Source organism: Anomalospiza imberbis, chromosome 6 (genome assembly GCF_031753505.1).
Source record: "Anomalospiza imberbis isolate Cuckoo-Finch-1a 21T00152 chromosome 6, ASM3175350v1, whole genome shotgun sequence".
NCBI classification, from domain to species: domain Eukaryota; kingdom Metazoa; phylum Chordata; class Aves; order Passeriformes; family Viduidae; genus Anomalospiza; species Anomalospiza imberbis.
Window position 1 is genome coordinate 31,370,735 of NC_089686.1, and position 23,508 is coordinate 31,394,242.

The window sequence follows — 23,508 nt, forward strand, 5'->3', positions numbered from 1 at the left end:
AAGTTAGCCACTTCTGGTGGTCGGGAGCAAAGTCTCATTGTAAATGCACAGCAGGATAGTGGCAAAGCTGAGATTAATTCTCCATAGATTTATATAGACCTTTCTCACTGTTGATTGCTTGTACTGTTTCAAAGGTGCATGCGTTGCCTTTTTTTATTGCTGGTTACTGATTTTATTCCAGCATATGGTGGTTGGCGCCATGACACAAAGTGAACATTTTATACTAGAATTAAAGTGGATATTTGACAGTTTCTGTCAGAAAGTTCAGAGCAAAGAATTTGTGAGACAAGATTTATTGCATATTTTATATGGGACACATCTGTTTCTTTGCTATGTTTCTCTTTAAACAGAAAAATAGCAATGAAGTTTCTTGAAGAAACAAAGGCTGTCAATAAAAAGCATGAACAGAAAAACTACATTATTGAGAATGAATTTAATAATTTTGACCTTCTAAAAATGTGTCGCTTGGAAGTACGACAATCACATTTAAAATCAAAGTGAAATATTAAGGTAGATTTTGCCTAATTTTTTAGAACCTGTAGCTGCATTTTAATGGTATGAAATATGTTAAATTAACACCCTTTTTTCTGAAAATGTCTTAAACTATAGATCAATTGTAAGAAGATATACTGCAAACTTACCCACATTTATCTATTAATATCACTAAATCTGATATAGTTTGGCCTCTGAAGTATAATTTAGTCTTTTTAACACCTGAATCAAAACTGAATTTGAAGAACACCTAGCAGGATCTAATTTAAGAAAAAAAATTGTATGCATTAAACAAGAAAGTAAAAATCTTTCAATAAAATTCTAAATTTTTAACCAACAGTAGTACTGTTTATAAAGATTCGTATTTACTGTAAAACCCTAAGATTCAGCTTGAGAAACATGAAGTTTAAATAGGTAGAATTAAACAAGAACAAAAATAAAGAAAATATATTTCTCTAAAATCACATATGCTTTTATGAAAAGGCATGGGTGTCTTACTACTTCTAATTAAAGAGAACAACAATAGAGAAATATCTTCTGTTGAAATACATAAATTTTAAACAAATAGTTAAAAATACTTTTAGGCACAATACTCTCTTAAACAAAAATAATGTAATTTCCTCTACAAAATAACAAATAGTTGTCAAATTATCTCATACTTCCAATGCATTAATTCTTGTTTTCAACTCAAAGATTTTCTAGAAATTCAATTTATGTGGGAAAATTTATCTAGCTACTAGTTTGTAATTTAAAATAAAGTGTAATAAAGAGGCAAACTTGGACCTGGAGTACTTCCTCTTCTTACCACAAATAAAATACAAGATACTAACATTAAAAAATATTTTCTAATGATTCTTTTTAATGATGTTTCTACAAGAAACACCAAACTGCATTCAAATACGAGGCACTGATATTTATCTGAGCTTGTCTTCTTTGTGATAAACACACAGAAGACTGTATTTGAAAATAGGATCTCTCAATTTCTAAATCAAAACCTTCAAACCTACTATTCTCCTTATGGGGAGATCTTGGGAGAAGTAAAGCATGTGTGACACATTAGTCAGGTCATTTAATTCATTCCTTGAAAGTACTCAGATACAATCATGATGAGAAAAATCAGAGTGTATTAAAAAAATCATGTTAGCCTAATTTAAGACTGGGAAAACAACAAGAGTTATTACTGCATCTATCTGATCTATTTTGGTGTTTTACAGCTTGCTTATTTTCTATTGACTTTATGCTGAGAGCATAGAATTTTTTCCCTGCAGTGTATGTAAACATTTTAAAATGTTTATGTTTATTCTCATATAAAAGGAAAGAAGGGATATAACTATTGGATAACAAGACCAAGGAATGTGAGTGCATCAGCTCAGCACATCACTGCAGACTTTGTGCTTGCTGTACCTCTAGGCCTTTATTAATATTAATACCTTTGTGTTTATGAGATACCTCCTATCTCTTGGAAATGGTTTTTACTCAGTGATAGCAGTTAATCTGTGCAAAAGGCAATCCCAACTTTCCCATTAGTAGAAGAGTTAAATATAATTTTAGTCATAGTTAAAGCTTTATTTGACTACAATTTTGATTTGATATTGTCTATTGAACCACACAAACACTATTTCGGAGAAAGATAATTAACACAAATAATTTACATCTAAATCCTTATGTTGTAATAAAACAGTCATAATGAGCTTAATTCCTCTTAATTTTTTTTCTCTATTAGAACAAGAATGTCTTGAATCTTAATTTTTTAAAAAAAAGTTAGTAAGTCATATGCAGGTGAAAGTAATACTTTGGAATTTGGTTCATCTGCATCTATAACCACAGAATACTCTTTATATCAAGTATTTAAAAGAAAAACTTTAAAAAAAATTCAGAATTTTGGAAAGAAATTTTAAATCCTGAGAAAATTTACTTCATTTACAACAAAACCAAACCATTATCACATTACATTACAATGAAAAATGACTGGAATTTAAAAGGAAGAACAGTCAAGGGAGAACAGCCAAAGTTCCCCTACCATTATTTCAAATAGACATCGTAGAATCAGCTCTCCTAATGAAACCTGGGGATTCTCTCTTCTAGGAATTGCCCAATTACATGTAAGGAAAGAATTCCTGGAGTGTAAAGCTTAATAATCTTTAACATATGCCCCCTATCCAATTCTACTTCAAGTCAATGGTGGGTCAAGCCCTTTGTGTAAAATTGACGCTAAGGAAACACACTCTAAACATTTACTGATAAACTGTACTGATACCTCCATAGATAATAAAACTAAACACATTTTATAGAGCAGTTTTTCCTTTTAGCATGATACTCTTTAATGTTTGAAGATTTCTGCTTGGTCAGAGAAGATACACTGCTCTGCATAGTCAGGTATCCCTGCCTGTCCTAGGGCACCAGCAACCTCTGTAATACCACATTCTGTTCCAGAGATGGCAACACTTTGGAGGGAACTTTCAGACTGTAAGACATTCCCAAGATTAAAGACTTCATACACATGCTTTGTACAAACAGTTATATCGTCAAGTCAGTTCAGAAGCTGAAGGCCTTAAAAAGTATTTTTGACACTTTCAAAATGGTTGACTTGGGACAATGTTTAGATAGCTGAAAAATTCTGATGCTAAAAAGTTTGAATTTATTTATATGCCATGAAAAAAGTACTGGTTCAATAAATTTCATACATACATCTCTCAAGAGAAATAAAACTACTGATTTCTCCACCTCAAGGTGTTCAAAAACATGGTGAAGGCTCTTCACAGGACAAAGGTAAATTTTTAAATATCTTTCCCTGGCATCTGAAGCATTTAGGCACAGAAGTATCAGAGAAATTACAGGAAACCTTGAATGTTGACTTTTTTTTTACATTTCAGAGAAGGCTGTCTTTAATCACAGCTGTAATCTCACAATACTGTATTATCCATATGGTTTTACTGTCATTCCTCAATTTTGAGAGCTTAGTAGCAATCTGGTGCTATGTCCTTTAACTAGCTTGAAATTTCTCATAACTGCCCTATGAACATTGTGATTAATATTTTTGTTCTCAAAAGAATGGTCCATCCTGTTCAACAAGACTGCAGGTTTTACCTGTTCTTATTGCTTAAAAAGGAAATCAGAGCTCACACCATAAAAGAATCTGAGAGAACTCCAATTTCTTGATGAAATTTTCAGTATCTAGTATTTTTTATCAATCATGCTCAAAAACATTAAAACAGGATATTCATGTGCTTGCACAGGTCCAAAAAATAATTGAGAAAAAGTATTAACATACCAAAATGACAGAAGTCTACAGAGAAATTCCACGTAATTGCATACCAGATTAAGCAGGCTATTGTCACAATCAGTTTGTATTCTATGATGCACTGAAGGTCATTTCTAGGCTTAATGGTGTGATATTACAGAGCACAGTGGACAAACACAAGGTAAGAATGACCAATGTGAGGTTAGGTACTGGGGTCTCTTGAGACCAAGTGTGTTTGGGTCTTTCCATATTTAAATGCATGAACCTCTTCTATCCAATCCTTTCATACTCTTGGCTCTGCTCTTTCCTTGCAGTTGTATCCTCCATATATGTAAACAACTGCTCATAAGTTATATAATCTAAAGTAACGAATCAGTGAGTATCTTTATTTCCTTCAACGAAGCTTTAACACAGATTTAAATTCTATTTGTTCACTGACTGAATATCAGATCACGAAGACACAAAAGGAAAAAAATAGGAGATCATGAAGGAGATTCCTAAGAGTATAGTGAAAAAAAACCCAGCTGGACAAAAAGAAAAGCCTAATAGGATCTCTATGAAAAGCCAACATATATAACCTACAGTTCTGTTTACCTCTAAGTCTGTGATTAAGAAAATTGAAGAAAACAGTGGCTTTTAACAGAAAATAGAGGTTACAGTCAGAATTTAAAGAGGATGTTGAACTCCAGATAGCTGATAGTAGTTATAGTAAAGGCATCAGTAATTCTAGGAATAGATTTTATAACTAGCATACACATAATAATTTTGTATTAAATCAAGGGTATTAACACTAACATTCATTATATCACTTAGCTGCTATTAATAGGAAATCCTTCTCTATCATGACATGCCAGTGACTTTGTACCAGCCATGGTAATTCAGTATACCACAATCAAATTGAAAGGAAGTTGGAAGGAACTGTTTTCTATGGGACATTCCCTCCTTGTTTTCTAAGAGGAGATGACATTGCACTTTCAATTACCAGTTCTTCTAAATTACATGCATAATACACATTATAATAGAATGTAATCTTCCAATTTCTATAGTAAGTAGGGATATAGTGAAACTGGCTGTAGTAATTTGATGTACATCTGCTTCAAAAATAATAAATTGAAAGTTTCCTGAAAAGTCATAGCTGTAATTAACACCAATTTTCAGGACTTTGATGTTTATAATTCTTCTGGTAGTGTGGGACAAAATACTCACTTCAGAGCAAATTCTTGTTCTTTGAATCAGTTCATTGTCAATATTGCATTACTTAGGAGGCATATGGATGCAATCACATTCCAGGACAACTTATTTGGTGTCTTATGGACTGGGGCTATTGTCTAACTATATAATCTCAGAGTACCACAGCAGTAAGGTTCTGTGCTTTGCAGACTCGTGCCAATTTATGTAAATCACTCTTTCATCTGTTTAAATACGACAATCTTTTGAGTGATGAAAACAGTTATGTCTATCACAAAGTTTGAAAGATTAAAGTAATTCTGCTCCTGGCATATAAAACAGCGTTCCAGATCTGAACACAAACTTTGCCTGGTCTGTAATGTCATTGCTGGGAAGCATAAAGTTTTAAGCAAACATTATCACTGCAAGGAAGTATGACAAATTTTTCATGTTTGACACTGAACATAAATATCCTCCCACACTGTTTAATGTGAGAACTGCATATGTGTGGCAGAGATAATAAAACATCTCAGTGAAAACAAATGAAATGAAAAAGAAGTTACGATAAGTAGAACAGAAATAAAGCTTTGAAGTTAAAAGTCTTCATATCTGTACGTTTTATTCACAAGAGGAAGAATCAGTATTTGATATGCACAGTGGATAGTCACAATCTGGAAGAGTCTCATGCTTTGTAGGAATGGTTGTCTGTTCAGAGATAAATTTTTTAGCTGACGGAAGCAGCTTCATAATTGCAGGTAAGAAAAATCTGGTCAATTGTAAGATCCTTCTAAGTGCTATTGCTCTTCTGCTGTTGTTTACACTTGGTATTTTAACAGACAACTGTTACTGAAATTTAACAATGTTATTAAAAATTATTCTTGATTTTCTTAATTCACTTGTTCAGCATTAAAACATTCAAGAGCTTTACAAATAAAATGCAACACAAGTACCATACTACGGTATGTATTTTAAAGCAGAGGAGTACAACACAAGTGGGAAGACAAGTATGTGACTTAATTTCATATACAATTTTAGAATATTTCTCTTTTCATAGTTTTATTGCAGAGAAGCATGAAATTTAAATACTTCCCAGAGATTTCTGATATTTTGGGATGTCATTACAGACAAGCTTTTCTAGGTAAATGCTTTGAGTAACAACATAAAATATAATCTCTGTATCTGTCCTAAAAACAATATAATATTGTCACCCTATGAAAGGAAATAAGTGCCATTGTAATTTTCTTCCTAATCTTTGACTGTAGTAAGATGTATAAAGGCATGTCCTGTTGATAATAAGAGAGAAAAAATAAGTATTATTGTATCTTGGAAAAATGGTGCCCTTGGAGTGCTCTTAACTTCTGATTCACTACTGCTAAATGGCATTAACATTGCTTTATACCTCATAGACTGCTTTGAGAGAAAAGCAGCAATTCTGAGTGAAAATAATTTTTTTCCTGTAATATAATAAACTATGCTATCATCTTCCTACACTCAAAATATGTATGGGGTTATAAACTAATAAAAGGTTGCTTTTCCAGGTTTAATACAACAGGTGCTACTAGATGAGAAGCATAAATCACCATGTATGAACACCTATAGCACAAGAACAACATCTTGGAGAGAATATTTACATACTGAGGAACAAGTAGGAAATGATGAACAAGAAATTCAAAGTTAGACATCTGCTAGCTTTTACCACAGAATCATACAATGCTTTGGGTTGGATGGCACCCTAGAGGCCATCTAGTTCCAACTCTGCTGCTAGGGGCTGGTTGGAACATGTAAACCAACTGGTTCAGTGCCCCATCCAACCTGGCCTTGAACACTCTCAGGAATGGGGCAAACCACAGTTTCTCTGGGCAAATTGTTCCTGTGCCTCACCAACCTTACTGTGAAGAATTTCTCTCTTATTACCTAATCTAAACCTACATTTTCTCAGTTTAAAGCCATTCCCCCTTGTTCTAACTCTGCAGATCCTCGCAAAAAGTCCCTTTCCAGCTCTAGCAGCCTGCTTTAGATACTGGAAGGCTGCTGTAAGGTCTCCCCAGAGCCTTCTCTTCTCCTGGCTGAACAGCCCCAACTCAGATCCAGCCTTCATGGCCTTCTTAATAGAATTTATTTCTTATTTTCTTTCGCATGGACTACCTCAACAATCCTCTGTGGTGCATTTCAACAGACAGATAAGGAAATGTAGATCAAAACTCCTGTGCTATACCAGAAATCCATTTGAAAGTGCACTGGACTGGATGCATGCCCAGGGAGCTACCACAGCCTGGCTAAGATTATTAAGAAGAAATCACTCAGCAGTTAAAAGTGGATTTGTGGACTGTTTCCATATGGTTGCTAAGCTTGTCTGAAAACCTCACTAGCTCCTGACATAATGCTGCAGTGACTAGTTTGGTCTATGACTGTTTTTCTATTGCATAGTCCCATAGATAGCACAGTGCTGACCTTTTATGTAGTATACAACACACAGCAGTTGTAGCAAAGCAATTAGCTAACCAAATGTTAGGCTAGAATTCTAAACATAGGACAATTTCTTTTTCTTTGAAATTAATTAATCTTTTCTTTGAAATTGATTAATCTCAATAGATTACTCTATTTGACAAATCACTCCCTCTCCATCTTGCTTGTTACCTTGGTCACTTCAGTGTATCATGCACCTTTCCCAAATAGCTTTACTTTCCACTACTAATGAAATTCAAAAACTGTTTTGTCTTGACATCAGTCTACTTGCTTCACTGACTCTGTTCTAAATTAAATGAATTCCTGTACTAGCAGAGTCTTCATCACCAAGATGCTTTATTCTTAGAGAAATGAAGAGAAGCGGATATGCATTTCCTATGCTAAGTGCTATGAAGCATAAAGCCTTCTTCATTTTCACATTTCAGTTCATGAGGGAGGAACCCAAGCCCAGATTAAAGTTTTTACATGCTTTATGACCTGGACCCAATGAAGAAGAATTTGGAAACGTATTTTGCAAGATCCTGCATGAATGTGTGCTATTCATTTCTACATTTACTAAAATGGACAAACAATATGAAATAGTCAGGTGGCAAAATAAGAAATAAATTTAATTAACATTAGTCACCTACTCCTGTATGTCATTTACTTTCTGGTTTGTGTTATTCTTGAGGGAATGCACAAGGAGAATAAGAAACACTATGGAAAAGACCAATGGTTAATGGTCCTTTTAATGAGCTGCACAGTTGCAGTAACAAAAATCTTTTTTTCTCCTTTTCAAAAGAGAGTATTTTGCACCTTTCTCACAGTCATCTAAATATTCTGATTTTATTTTTTTGTGGGAGATAGTTTCATATCAAAAGAGGAGTTTTCTTCTAAGAAAATTTGAGCAAGAATTTAAAGAATCAAAGACCATTCCAGACCACACTTTAATTTCATACTTTCAAAGGCCTTCTTGCATATCATGGCAATTTAAATGGAAATTAATTTTGAACATATTTTTAACCACCCCATACAGTAATTTCAATGGAATTACAGTAAGTGAGTACTAATTTATAATAATTAGTAGGTCCCCATACTGTAGGAAAACTAATATAATTTGCTACACATTATATAATTAGATTTACTAAAGATTATTTCAACTTTGAGAATAATCTAAGCCTTTTCCAAAAAGCATAGGCATATCAAATACAGCTAGTGAAGCATTAAGACAGTTTACACATGATGTCTTTAATGTGGGATTTGTACTTGACAAAGATTATCTTTTGCTATAAAAACTAGCAAGAATCATTATTTAACATTCTGCGTAACAGGAAAGAGGGGCACTCTCTGAAAAAGACATTAACCAACTGCTATCATCACATATAAAGTAGCTAAACTGGGAATAGAACCCAAAGCTTCTGGCACCTAATTCCCTGCCGAAGGCACTGGGCTACATTACATCCAGTTATACAAACCAGCACTGACATCAGCAGAAGTACAGTTTATCCCCTTCAGCATTTTAGAATGTCAGTCTCCATAACACTCTCAGTGTTTTTTGTTACAACGCAGCAAGTATTAGATTTAATTGGTATTAATTATAATTAGGAAATGTAAACACTTCAATAAAGGCAAACCAGGATTTTTTTCCTCACAGTATTTCCAACTTCACATTGACTAGAAATGATGGGAATTGCGCGTATGGGTAAAACCTCAATATCTATGAGTTCCAGCCCTATTTTCAAGCCAGAAGTTTCAGAAAAGCATCTGAGTTTTGGATACTTGCTGTGAGCTGGCAGAAAGATAACAGAAAATTTTTTTCTTACATTTGCTTAAACCAGCCACAACTCTTTTTTAAACAAACAAAACTGAAAACAGATGCGTATTGGATGCTCAGCATTATCAGCTAACTCCTAATTTCAGAGAAGCAGCTGAGTTTGCAGACACCTCTGACCTTGACATTTGTCCAACGCCTATTCTAGTGCCATAAATCAAGATGGGTTTCTTTGTTATTTTTCCCTATCTTCGTTGTGGAATTCTATAGGATTTCCATTCTAATGCCCCAGAAAGTACCATCCACCATTGGAAGATTCAAATCAATCAGGTGACCAATGGAAAAATAGACAACCTACTGAAAAGTCATCACAGAATAAGGTAGAATAAGATGTCAAAAGATGAGAAGTTAAATTAAATTATTAGATACCATAAAGCATAACATTATAAAGCAAAAGAAGAACAAGGGAACATGAGAAAAAGTGGACAGGTGAATAATCCAGGTGGTTTTGCTCTTTCTAGTATACAAAAGACCTCATAAAAAAGTGTCCAAATAAATATAATATATAGAACTTACTGTCCCAGGACAGCTGCAGGAATGTATTCTCTCTCTCTCTCTTTTTAAAAAAATATATACATTATTCCCACACATAAGGATAAAATTTTATGTCACACTGACAAAGATAAGTGTATCTCAATTTTCACATCAATAGGCATAAACAGGGAAAATATTTAGAAGAATATGTTTTTCTATTTGAAATGATAATGCACAACTGAATTGCAACTTTATCTAAAGAAGAACTAATCCTCTTCCACTGGGTATTTTTGTAATATTCCACACATAAAAAAGTGAAGTATGAGAAAAAGGGTAAGTCAGCATTGCAGGAGAAAGCAGGTACTGGGTCGTCTTTATTTTTTAAGACTTTGTTGATATAATTTACAATCCCTTCTGCTGGTTTTAGCTGGTGTGGAGCTAACTTTCTTCACAGAACTCCTATGGTGCTGTAGATTGGATTTGTGACCAAAAGAGTGTTGATAACACATCCATGCTTTAGCTATTGCTGAACAGTCCTGCACAGCATTCAGGCCTTCTCTATTTCCAATGCTGATGTTCAGAAAGTAGGCTGGGGATGAACAAGAAGTTGGGAGTGGCCAAGCTGAATCAATCAAAGGGGTAACTCATACCACATGACATCATGCTCAGAAATAAATCTGGGAAAAGAAGGAGGAGGCAGGGGAGAAATTCAGAGTTTTGATGCTTGTCTTCCCAAGTAGAGGTTATGTGTGATGAAATCCTGCTTTCCTGGTAATATGAAATTTAGAAATGTGATTTCTAAATGGAACTTAGAAATACTGCGGCCGGCAGGATTAGGGAAGTGATAAAACACACTGTACTTGGCACTAATGAGGACACACCTTGAATCCTGTGTTCAGTTTTAGGCCCCTCACACAAGAAAGACCTTGAGGTGATGGAGAATGTCCAGAGAATGGCAGTGGAGCTAAGGAAGGGTCTGGAGCACAAGTCTGAGAGCAGCGGCTGAGGGAGCTGGGGGTGTTTAGCCTGGGGAAAGGGAGGCTAAGGAGAGGCCTCATCACCTTCTACAACTCCCAGAGAACTTATGGGGGTCAGTATCTTCTCTCAGGCAACAAGTGACAGGACAGATGTGTCAGGGGAGGCTCAGATTGGATTTTGGAAAAAATGTCTTCACTGGAAGAGTTATCAAGTATTGAAACAGGCTACACAGGAGAGTAGTGGAATAACCATCCCTGGAAGTGTTCAAAAAGAGTGTAGATGTTGTGCTTAGGGACATAGTTTAGCGGTAGAACTGGCAATGTTAGGTTAATGGCTGGACTTGATAATTTTAAGAAGTCTTTTCCAGCCTTAATGATTCTAAGAAATGGCTGAACACCTGTTCACCGATAGGAAGGAGTTGATGGAATTCCGTATTTTGCGTTGCTTGTTCACACAGCTTTTGATTTCCCTATTGAATTGTCTGTTCCCTATTGAATTTCAGTTCACTAGTTTTCTTTCTTTCACCCTTCCACCCTCTCCTTGCCTTCCCATGGAGGAGCAGCAAGCAAACAGCTGAGCGGTGCTAAGCTGCCAACCGCACGAACTGCAACAGTCCACGTGAGATCCAGGGTGCAACAAGCATTACAGAATCTGTGACACGATTGTGGAAGATACCATTTGGTTAGGGTCTGGCAAGACCTGGGCAAAACTGATTATTACAATACTTTGGCAAGCTAGAGATCATAATGGTTCTGTAGAAATACAAACATATAGTACTAATTCAATCTTGATGTTATTGTTTAACTGTAAGCGAAAATTTCCAATTAAATAACATTAGAAAGACAATGAAACTTTCTTGCCATCAAAATTTCCATTACGTTTTTTCTTTTAAAAATTCTGTGGCAAGGAATTTGCTGCTTAAATACTGTCTAAATACACTTGCACCAAAAAAAAAAAATTATATCAGATAAGTATATCCATTGAACTCCATGGCCTAGGAGAAGGTTAAAGGAGAATATTAGCTTATTTACCAGTACAATTTAACTGCTACTTTTGAAACAGCCCGTTTTCATTTGTCAAAGTATTTACACAAGACAGCCTCATGAAACAAAGTTATTAAAAATACATTAAGACAATCTTTAGGAAAAGGATTAAGCTATTAATAAATTACTACAATAATCTGAATGATCACTAATATTCTGTCTGGATGAGCAGATTCAGATAGTTCAACTGACTTCTCAGATCGTAAATTGTTAAACTGTTCACCATTTCTATGAGAAATACAATTAAATTCTTAACAATTCTAATATCTCTGTCAAAAATATAGAATTTTTTTTGTTTACCCAAAAAGATTGTACTCCTACAAGGAGAGAGGGGGAAATATCTTCCTGCATATATTTTCCACAACTCCAGAGGCAATGGTGCTGGCAGAAGCAGGTGATGGGGAACACGGAATGAGAAGGAGCAGGACTGTTGTTTTCAACAGCAATCTGCATTTACATTGTCTTCAGCTCACCACCAAATTGCACCATGGTTTTCACCCACTGTCTCCAGCCTCTAACCTGGTAAATCACTTTTTTTAATGCTTATTTCTGTCTCACACAAGACAAAAATCTTTAAATATGAATAAGCCAGTTCATAAGCTCACACCAGGGAGAAAAGATGACATGCATATATGTGGACTTTCTCTAAAAGAGTGTCTTTCACTCTTCTCTTTTTTAAGTCTTTGAAGCTTTATATTCTCTCTGATAAATTTCGTCTGTGATTAATAATTTTTTCATTTTGCCTACAAATAATAATAAAGAACAAAGCACAAAATAACCAGTGGGAAATGGGTGAGATCAAGGGAGTGATTAGCTTTGACAAGTGATGTCTAAGATCTGTATAACATATATCAACATATATGAACATATATTAGGTCCATTAGGAACATAATCCACAGGAATTTTCAGAGGAAAAAGATATTTAATGCAGCTTACATTACACATAACTTTATAAACCCCTACACTATTTGGCAATAAGTTTTTTTTTTTTTTTTTTCAGATGTGGTTACCTTTCTGGAAGAATTCCTCTAATTTCTCCTTGAAAGGCTGGAGATGTTCTTCAGAAGACTCTTTGCAAACTAACTTCATCTGCTTTTCAGAAGCTACAAAAAGATGAGACACATTTATGACAGAAGAAATGTACCAGAAGTAGATTTCAGCACCATAGGAGCCTACATCTAAATTAGTCACCTGAACTGACTTTAGAGGTTATAAATAAGCACTAAGGAATCCAGCAATTACACTAAAATAAGAAGTACAAATAAGAAGTACTAGTCAAGCATTCTAAATAAAAAATTCTATATGTGTTTAAAGAGTAGAATTTGTCTTTAGTAAGGAATTTGTTCTCAAACTCCTGCAGCGTGCTAGGGCTTGCTATTAACACAGCTTGCCTCATACACTAATTCTAGATGGTATCTTTAAAGCTTTAAAGTCTGTTTCTGTGGTGAGTGGAAGATCCTTTGTATCTGGATTGATTTTAATCAATCAGTGCCAGGCATCCCATACTCAAACATTTCTCCTGAAACAGATGCAGCAATTCAGCATTACTTAAGTATTCCATCCCCAGACCATGATATGAAACAGTTGAAGTATGTAAGAAAGTTAACTTATATTTAAGTGCAATTTGTTTACTATTTAATCTATCTGCTATTTTAAGAACCAATGCCATGCCAATTTCTGAAAAACTTAATTTCATTTGCCAACAAATTTTAACATGCCTAGAATTTCTAGTAAACTTAGTGCATTCCAGTGTTCCATATTAAAGATGACAGGAGGCAGAAATCAAAATGAAATTACTTTCCATTTAGCAACTGAATTTATGAACCACCACAAGATTTTTCTTCCACAACTTTTCATTCCCAAGAAGCTACCTTTAGATGGAAACTTATTTTGGAGTTAAACCTAAGAGTTACAGTTTGACTGCATGAACTGTATTCACACCATATTACTACCACCATTAAACAAAAATTAATGTAAAACTGTGGAAATGGAAGTTGAGCCTGGATAATTAAAATGTGCCATTATTTAAATTTGTAATGTAGTGTAAAAAGTCAAGGGAAGGTTGAAAATAGATGCATGCATTTTACTGTGCAAGTAGTATTGTGCTTATAAAACCCTTGGACCATCAGGACGTACTGAAAACAACCACAGCTTTTCAACTGATTGAGAGCAGAAATACATTTGGTCAATTCTTATAGAAAAATACCCATTCCCACCCAAGACTATATTTTAATTTAGCAACCCTCCACAACTCAAAGTGCAGGTTGTGTAAAGTGGCCTGGGCTACAGTCTAAGTTTATCTTTAATCTAGTCTTGTATCCGGTAGCATATGACAAACCTTTCAAATGATTCGGAGTAAAGTTAATGGATATTTGTTTGCATGCCAGATAGTAGGCAGAATGGAGTGGTGATTTAAACATACTAGATGGGGAAAGAAAGTATTTTATTAGCTGCTCAGTTATGTGTCTTTAATAATTTAAATTAAGAAAAAAAATCCAAAATCAGGGCCATTTTTATGACATCTTAAGATTATTTTCTAATGATACATGCTGCTTACCATTAAAAATTTGACCTTTCTGTGACTGTCACAATACACTGATTGAAATGTGTGTATGCCTAACATTTATGTTTGCAGAATTAGAAAGAGATTTCAATCAACCAAATTGTAACACTACTGTGGAAGACAACAGACATTAGAATTTTATAAGTGGAAAAAATCTAGCAAAATAACTGAGACAATATTGTAAGTTTCTGACTGTAAGAACTTTTTGAAAATGAAAAACCTGTTTAAGCATTACTGAGTTCAAACAGATGCAAATTCTCCACTAATGTAATAAACTTTTGATTCTTTTCTTGGGTATGAGCTGTATGTTAGTGAAATTGAATGTAATATGCTATTTTGAAAATTGTTTATTTCTAAATGAGCTATTGCAGAAAAAAAAGGAAAATACAAGTGTGCAAAAGTATTTGAAAGCCCTTACAAATTGTTGGATGTACATCATGCTTCACCCACTACAAATCTTGGCCACAGGAATGGAAAGCATTAGCAAAACATTAAAACAAAGCTGGAAACTGCTGATTATCAGTTTGCCACTGTCTTCAGATTTAATGCAGTACTTGGCTCAAAAAGTTCTTTAAAAATCCCCAATATAAGTGAAAATATTTACAAAATAGAATGTCTCTCACTTAATGCCTATTGGGCAATAGTCTTAAAACTCCACAGACACTTGTAAATCTGTCAAAAGAATCATGGCCCATAAACAAACTTTCACGTAAAGAGCATTTCTGTGTCAATCAGACACAATTTGGAATTTTTAAGCACCATTTTTAAAGTAAACGGAAAACCAGAAATAGTTTAAAGTTGATAACAGTAAATTACTAACTATTTACTCACCAGAACGCACCAGTAGCATTTACAGGAATCAGCCTGACAGCAAAACCAAGTATCAACACCATGAATTCCTATAAACCTGTCACTGACACTATCCCCTATGAGTTATGCCTTTGTGAAAGCTGCTAAAGCTCCCTGCTCCTGTCTGTTCAGAGCATGGCAGGTTACACTGCCAGGTTTGCTCTTTTACTCAGTTACAACACAAGCATATCTTTGACAGAAGGATTACTATTTGACAATTCTTTTTTAGAGTTCTTACTTTTTCTGCTTCAAACAGCATTTGAAATAATACTACAAATTAATTCAGTGCTAAATAACCCCAAATTTCTGTATGAGAGAATCTTTTACAGTGCACAAACCTGTTATGCTACTTGGATTTATATGTCCAAATAAAACCCTAATAAACCTCAGAGAAATTTCATAAATTTGTATTATTCAGCAAGTACTATATCATTTTCTCACGATTTAGTTCCTTTGGTATCACTCTATTAATTTTCTTGCTTGGAAACAACTTTGCAAGCTAAACAAATAGTTTCTGGTGGAGATGCATGTTTACCCATTGGACACTGCTGCAGGATCTGGTTATAGTCTCCTGTTATTACATGCACTTAGGTACCTACTCACTGGAGCTGCTCACGTGGTATTAATTGAATGCTTTTTGAACTATTTACAGCTTCTGCACTTCTGTACAAACTTGCACGTAAGTTTTCTTTTCAGACAGAATTTTAAATAATGTACAGAAGGGAAGAGATTAATCTTGATTCTGTGGCAAGAATTTTAACAACTTCCAACTGCAAGAGGTTATGCTGCTACCAACTCAGACAAGTTTCAGAGACAGTGTTTTATTTGCCCTTTTGGACACATATTGATAAGCAGCACACATCAGTAATAAGAGCATACAAACGTTCAAGCACTACCACCAAAGCCAGAGCGGGGCTGACTAATATGGAAGCCTCTGAACAAAGCAGAGATGGAAATGCCATGAAGTGGAGTGGGAAGTTCTCTGAGACAAAACTATGTAAGAAAAGCATAAAAGGGCATCAGACTGTGGTAGCACTCAGTTCTCAAGCTCATCTTTATTGCCTTAAATGAAAGACAACAATTTAAAGTAAAAAAGTGTTAGCACACGTAAAACTAAATACACCATTCTAACCTACTAATTGCTTGTATAGCTACTGTTCTGTGAAGATATTTTCAGCTAATTTAAAAGAAGAAATATGCTTCTATATAAAGTTATATTCTTCACACATGAATAATTCCTTTTCCTTAAAAAAGAAATGCAGAGGATAGAAGATAATAAGTAAAAAGTCAGTCTTTGTCTGAAACACATTTCATGACACACAGAAAAAAATATCTGTTTAGGTGCTCCAGCTGTCATGTATAAATGAGACAGAAAAAACATTTCAGTGATACGTCCTAAGATGTGGAAAGTGAAATAATTGAATTAGTGGCATACAAAGCAGTTTGCAAAGTTCACCTGCTCTGAATGAGTCAGACATCTTGACAATTCTCACGAGTTTGATCAGATATTCTACCTTTGTCTTTTGAGGGGGCTTTGTTTGTTTATTTAAATTCAACAACATTTGTTAACTTTTAGAGTTTGTGATGGCATACAGAAGAACTGTCAGGCCTAGATTAGTTTCAACTAACCTAAAATTTTTTTAGCTCCTTGTTTGGTGAAAGAGTATCAACATATTATACAAATAATTTAAAAATCTTTCTGCTAAAATTGTTTCCCAAGAATACATTTAGCAAAATGAAAAAGACTGCTAGTAAAACTAAATATTTTTCACACCATAGCAACATATCTGAGCCTCTGCTTAATGTACTCCTTCTGAAATGGTAGTTTACATTCAGAGCACCCTTCTGCAGAGAAGAACACTGCAAGTGACTGAACAGTACATATAAATGATTGTAATGACTAAAGCCTTGTAATTTTCCAGTCAAGTCTTTGAAAGATTCCTTTAAGTAATTCCAGCACACATGATTAGTAGAAAAATTTTGTTACGTGTCAAGATCCAAACATACAGAACTCCACATATCAGTAAGATCTGTCAAGAGTGTAGAACTGAGCGCTAGCAGAATCTGCTGAGAAACTGAAACATTTCCTTTGCTCTGAACAGTACAAAAAAAAATTGAATATTTTGAAACTGAAGAGTCTTGTCTGGGTAGTTGATAGGGACACAATATTTTTAAGGAGCAAGAATAATATTTTTGTCAGATGAGCTAAGATTTTTATTGTGCTAAGCAAAAGAAGGACCTTTCAAACATTTTATCACTTATTGCACTGAATAAGGGATCAGACATAAGAGAATTGAGCAATGGCTGAAACAGTTTATGAGTAGAAACTTTAGAAGCCAGAGAAGCGAACTGTTTTCCTCTCTATTGCTGGATCTCTGATTTTATGTGCAAGACAGATCATAAAGTTGGAACTAATTAATTCTTCCACCAAGTTGGTAGAAGTATGGTTCAGCTGGAGCATTCAGCTTGGATTTAAAATCATGTAAATTCAAAAACTACCAGCAAGATTAGCAGGAACACTTCACAAGGTGCTAATTAGCCCCACTATTACTAATTTGTACCCCACAGTCTGAAGTAATGCACTTTCAATCTTTGATACATGACTGTCTCAATTTTAGCAGAAATCTGTCCTGTCTCTTACTGAATACCTCCACAAAGAGGAAAAGCTGATGAGGTCCATAAATATGAAGTCACCATTCCTCCCAAAACCAGTATTTAACACTCTCCAAATGACATAATTCATTGTCCGTCATAGCCTTTGATAGGGACAGTATTCCTCCTGTTCCCAGATGTACACGACCTGCTCTCAGATGTATCCTTCATAGCTACGTAACTACTGCTTAACATACACACATTTATTTATTTATTTAAAAGGGCACGCAAAAAAGTGCACAGAAAATCATAAGTGTGGTATTTCCCAGATTCATTTTAGAATCTTAACATTTGCAGAATGATTTTTAACAAGAAATTTCTGAGAGTTCTTTTCAAAGGAAAAAAATATATATATAAAATTAACAGCATGCCATTGTTTAACCAACTGAAATCCTTCTCCCTGTGCCTTTGTGCACACATGCAGACATCTGCTTTCACGGAATAAAGTCTTCAAAAACATAACTGCTTTTCTTCTCTATTATATATTTGAATGTTTAAACCATTTAAACCATTCTATACTATCCTTTTTTACAAAAACCTAAAATATCTAACTAAATTTTAAGAAATTATCCAGTTAGAAAAATTTCTACTAAATGTATTCACATATGAACATTACCAGTAGAACACTGTCAAAAAATTAGTTTTATTGTAAAATAAAATCCTATGCACATATAGGAAATGCATTTTAAATGCCTGTGTTAGATCCTTCTAAATCAAAACAAACTGAAATACATCTCAACCTGCTGAGGCAAGAGACTGTTCAAAAAGTGGCCAGAAAACTCTGTGAATGAAGAGTTCCAACTCTTGCAAAAATAAAAAAACAACCTTTTCCTTTACAAAGCTATTCTTTGCTCTTTTCCTTACACCATTTTGCATTGCCTCAAAATGGATAATGTAAATATTGGACTGTGCAAGAACAGTGAAGCCACAGACAAAACAATATGCTTGTTTTATGCTATTACCTAGAGAAATAACACATGCACCTATTTGGCTCCTCATGTTCCACTAACCAGTTCAAATTTCTATTTGTTTGCACTTCCAAAATTTTAAAGAACATATAACCAACAATGAGAATTAAAGTAAGTATATCTTGTAAATTATCATACAACTTCTCTGCTCCTGTTGAGAAGATTTTTTGACATGTATGCTAGACAGACATTTCTCAGATGAAAAGCTGCTCTTTTAAATTGACTTATAACATTTAGTTTGAATTAGTCTAAGGCTTCAATTGGTTGAAAATATTTTAGAAGAGTATGTTTGCTACTTTTTGGAATACTATCCTCCTAATGAATATCAATCATCTTTTATCAAGACATAACTATTGATCCTAAAAATTATTTAGAAAGTTAATACTCAAAATTGATATAATACTTAGAATTTTCTTGATGTCATCCAGTAAACCTACTGTCTATCAAGCAATTCAAACAATAGACAAAACCCTTCAACACCGTTATCCTTGCACTATGGATTATTACTGTATCATGATTTATTAAACTCTAGTCCACAGAACAGACTTTACCATAGGCTGTATTATGTATTAGCTAAATCTATAATTCCACCTGAATAAATGATAACCCATCAAATAATTAATCTCTAGAACAAAACCAGGCTATAGTTAATTAGGGGACATTTCGTTGCAAAACTCTTTCATACAGTTTGAAGACTCTGATGAGAAAAGACATTTAGGAATTTTAAATTAATTTTTTGGAATAATACCCATCAAACTTTTCTGCCTTTGTATGTTTTCCTATTAATAAATATATTCCCTCCTAATCCTTGATAAATCCAGATGTTTTTCAGTACTTTAAATTTGGAAAACCAGAGTTTTAGTCTGCATGAACTGATTATTTTTTCTTTTTGCAGTTTCCTCCTTGACTCTATTTAAAGTAATAGTTGCTGAAAGCATCGAGAATGAGTGATCCTTTTCAACTTCCATCCATTTCTTATTTCTAAATTCTCTTCCATGCTTTGCAATAGAATGTGACACATAGCTACCTGAAGAAGCAATGAATGAGAGCAGGGTAGATGCAATAGTTCAGTCTGGGCTAATCAGCCATGCTGAGGGACAGTGCTAATAGTGACATGACTGGCATGGTGTTTGCTAGTCACATCCAGTCCACTGGACCTGTTTCTATGAACAAGGATATATTTTATAATATATAAATATATATTAATATCTGAAAAGAACCTACTTATATTGTCATGACACTTAGGAATGAAAATTAAATGAAGCACCTGAAGAAGAGAAGCCAGATATGTTCAGCCCTGTTTAGAGAAAGTGGGCTGGGGATCTGGATTTTCATGTCAACTATCTAATGAATAACTAGAGAGAAGACAGAGACAGACTTTTTCAGGAATGCACATCTAAAGAAAATTGAGCAATAGTCACAAGTTGCATCACAGGAAATTCTCACATGGCACAAAGAAAAATATTCAAGACGGCAATTAAGCACTGGAACAGGTGCCCAGAGAGGTGCTGCCATTTCCATCCTGAGATTCAAAACTGAGATGACTTTGGCCTGTACAACCTGATCTAAATATGAAGTTACTCTTGCTCAAAGGCTCTGGACCACAGAGCCAGATGTACATTCCAACCTAACAAACTGCACTTCACTATCATTTTGAGGTATTTGTAATGCTTCTGCATAAAAACCAGTGTGAAAATGGCCAATAAAACACTGTAATTTCTCAACTTTTCATGCACAGATTTACTTACTTCCCTTTTAATCTTTTCATAAAGATTATGCAATTTTACAAAATGGAGTTGTCATAAACTTAACTTTTGGTTAAGTTCTCCCATTTAAATGGGGAAAAATTGGGGTTACATACTTATGCAAGGTACTGATCTGTCAACAACTAGGTTAAGAGGTGCCCAATATGAAACCATGTCTTCTTTCTCCAACTGACAACTGTATAGCAGATCCCTAAAGTCTTCTTTTTATTTTAGATTATTTCTTTTTTCTGTCACACACGTGCTTGTGAACACCTACATGTATACTCACACACACAGAGTTCATAAAAATGTAAAACTTACATATAGTACTGAAAAAAATATTAGTATGAAAATTGCAACCAATATTTCTACTGGTGGCCATGAAAGTAAAGGAAAGTAAAGGGCATGTGGATTTTCAGTGGAATCAGAATGTTACAGTCTCTCTCACAGCAAATTTAATTAATTGTGAGAAAGAGAAGTGACTCTTGAAAACCTTTAGTATGGACCTACCTTGGTTTCCATTTTTAACAATTCAATAAATATCTTTGCTGTTTCATTTGTTAAGGTCAAGAATACAAAAAAGTTATAATGAACATCACAGAATACTACACAAGGCACCTAATACTGCTTTCTTTTGAGGAACAGAGCAGCACAGAATTTAAAAAAATTTATGTACTGTATTGCAAAGAAGAGGAATGAATATGACAGATGGGAACTAATTTAATTGAAATTGTTTAACTTTGGACATAAATTAATAAAAGGATTAATGATAAAACTTATACTAGTCTATCAAACTTTGGTAAAGCGTCTTTCTTTCTGAATATCTTCTTATGATTACGTATTTAAAACATTCTGTCTTTATTCCAGAAGAATACCAATTTCAAGAATACCAAGTGGTATTGTCCAAATTAGAAGGTAAAACATGTTTGGTCACAGGGAAAGAAAAATGTGGGAATCACTCATTGCCCCAGACAAGGAATAAGATGTCTTACAATCTTTAAGCAAAGCAAAGCCTTTTCTTTCCATAACTCTACAGATTAACTGGAAAGCTAGCATGTGTTAAATGAATAAATGTATCTGCTTATACTGTGCAATATTTGAAAGCCTTGGAAATATACCAATAGACTTGGAGTGAAAACCTGAGTTTACAGAAATTTCTTTCTAGTTGGATGTTAGAGTAGAACCAGATTTCACCCTAAAATTTTCATCTTATCATCTAATATTCACTTCTTTCCCCTTAAAATCCTATATTAAATCCATATTTTTGTTTCTCGTTTTTTTTTAACCTAAAACACTCATGATTAAAAAGTTTGTTCTGGAATATGTTTTAAAAAGCTGTTGGATTAAGGTTCTCCAAAAACCTTTTTGAATTCTTGAGTCTAACTTCAGTCTAATCCCTTCAGAGTAAAGTTAGCCTGTACCTTTAAAGTCTAATCTGAAAGATTTAAAAATAGGAAATTGTATGGAACTCAATCTGTTTATCTGAAAAGGATGAAAGGGTTTGTACTCCACCTAGATTTGAAATTTTGGTTCCACAGTGACTAGGTATTTCAAATCAGAGGTTTATACCATGAGGTTTATAAGACATGACACTTATGATAATTCCATCTTTCCTATGTTAATATCCATGTTAGAAACATAAATTAATGCCTTGATAAACTAATTAAATATATTTTTAAATATTAAATGACAACTAATACAAAAAGTAACTATCAAAATTGCCATTTCAGTTGCAAGAAGTGATATGCTCTTTTTTTTGTTTTAATCTTTCCGTACAAATCTCAGAAAAAAGGGAAGACACTAACAGGAACATGAGTTCATTACCTAATGACACGATCAAAACCTCTCTTCCAATTATTACCTTTGTCTCATCCCACTTGCAAGGTAATCTGCTCGAGACTACCTTAGCCAACAAACTGCGAAACAAATCCAATGTACCCTATAACACAGGCAGCCCCAGTTAATATTGTTCAAATTATTTACATCTGAAGGGCCGCGCCTGTCTGGATAGCTGGGCCCGACGCTTCTCTGGACTTGGTTTCTGCTACTCACATCTGTTTCAGCTTTAGACTTTCACTGGTATTCTGCCAGCAGCCACAACTTTTTAATGGCTACAATAAACTACAGAGACTCATCAAATCTTTGTTGTACGTGTTAAAATTATAACCTCTTCAATTAAAATTCTGATTTAAAAATTAACTAGAGCATTAACCGAAGAAAAAAATTGGAAAGTGAATCTTGAAAAAAGGTAAGTTCTTATAAAAGTGATTGTTTCTTTGTTTAAATGTAAGAGAAATAATCACAGGAATACTTGTTAGAATCTGCTGCATATTTCTAAGTGATAAAACACCAACATCTGAAAACATTTCCACAACTTTTTTGGTTTCACATCTTTGCTGTCATTAACTTTGTATCTTAATTGTTTTGGCTGGCTTTAACATACACCTTTACAAAGAATTACAGAAACAACCTCAAGATAACCATTTTTTTAGATTTGCTATAAATACTTACAAAACTTTGATTTAGAAAACAGAAATCAAGTGATTACAGGAAAGCAGAAGTTTTTATTTTAAAAGAGTACAGCTTTTCCTACTCGCTGTTTGTGCCTTTGCAATGTAGAACACATATGATGTGAATGCCCCAGCCTCAATGCAGCTCCTGCACGACTAAGATGTATGACAGCAGGACTACATGCTGAAAAAGTACAAGATCAAACACAGATCATGTTTCTGCAAAAACTAGCCCAAAAGAGGGCAGGCCAAGGGGCTTACAGGGCCAAGCGATGAGAGGAGATAGAGCACTCACTTATGCCTAGGTCGAACAAACAACAACTGATACTTTCCTACCACTATTAACCTTTGAAATTATCCTAAGGATGGCAGTGACCTAATCCAGCAATTCCTAGCTGTAAGGATAAACTATTTTGTAACAGCTTTCAGCGCCTTACATTGAAAAAATTTGAAAACTATTATCTTGCTCAACTCTGATTATAAAAGGACTCTTCTAGTCTGGTGCAAACGTGTAAATCTAAATGTAAAAGTCTTTACATGTTTTTATGCA

At 34.2% G+C, this 23,508-nt stretch overlaps 1 protein-coding gene across 5 annotated transcripts in view; it reads right to left on the bottom strand.

Annotated features, from left to right (window-relative positions):
* The window catches only part of FMN1 (formin 1), a 169,147-nt gene that overhangs the window by 22,132 nt on the left and 123,507 nt on the right, over positions 1-23,508 (bottom strand). For all 5 annotated transcript variants that reach the window (XM_068193067.1, XM_068193065.1, XM_068193064.1 and 2 more), the window contains one exon: positions 12,682-12,774. In XM_068193067.1, coding sequence (XP_068049168.1) covers positions 12,682-12,774 — 93 coding nt within the window. The remainder of the gene's footprint in view (positions 1-12,681; positions 12,775-23,508) is intronic.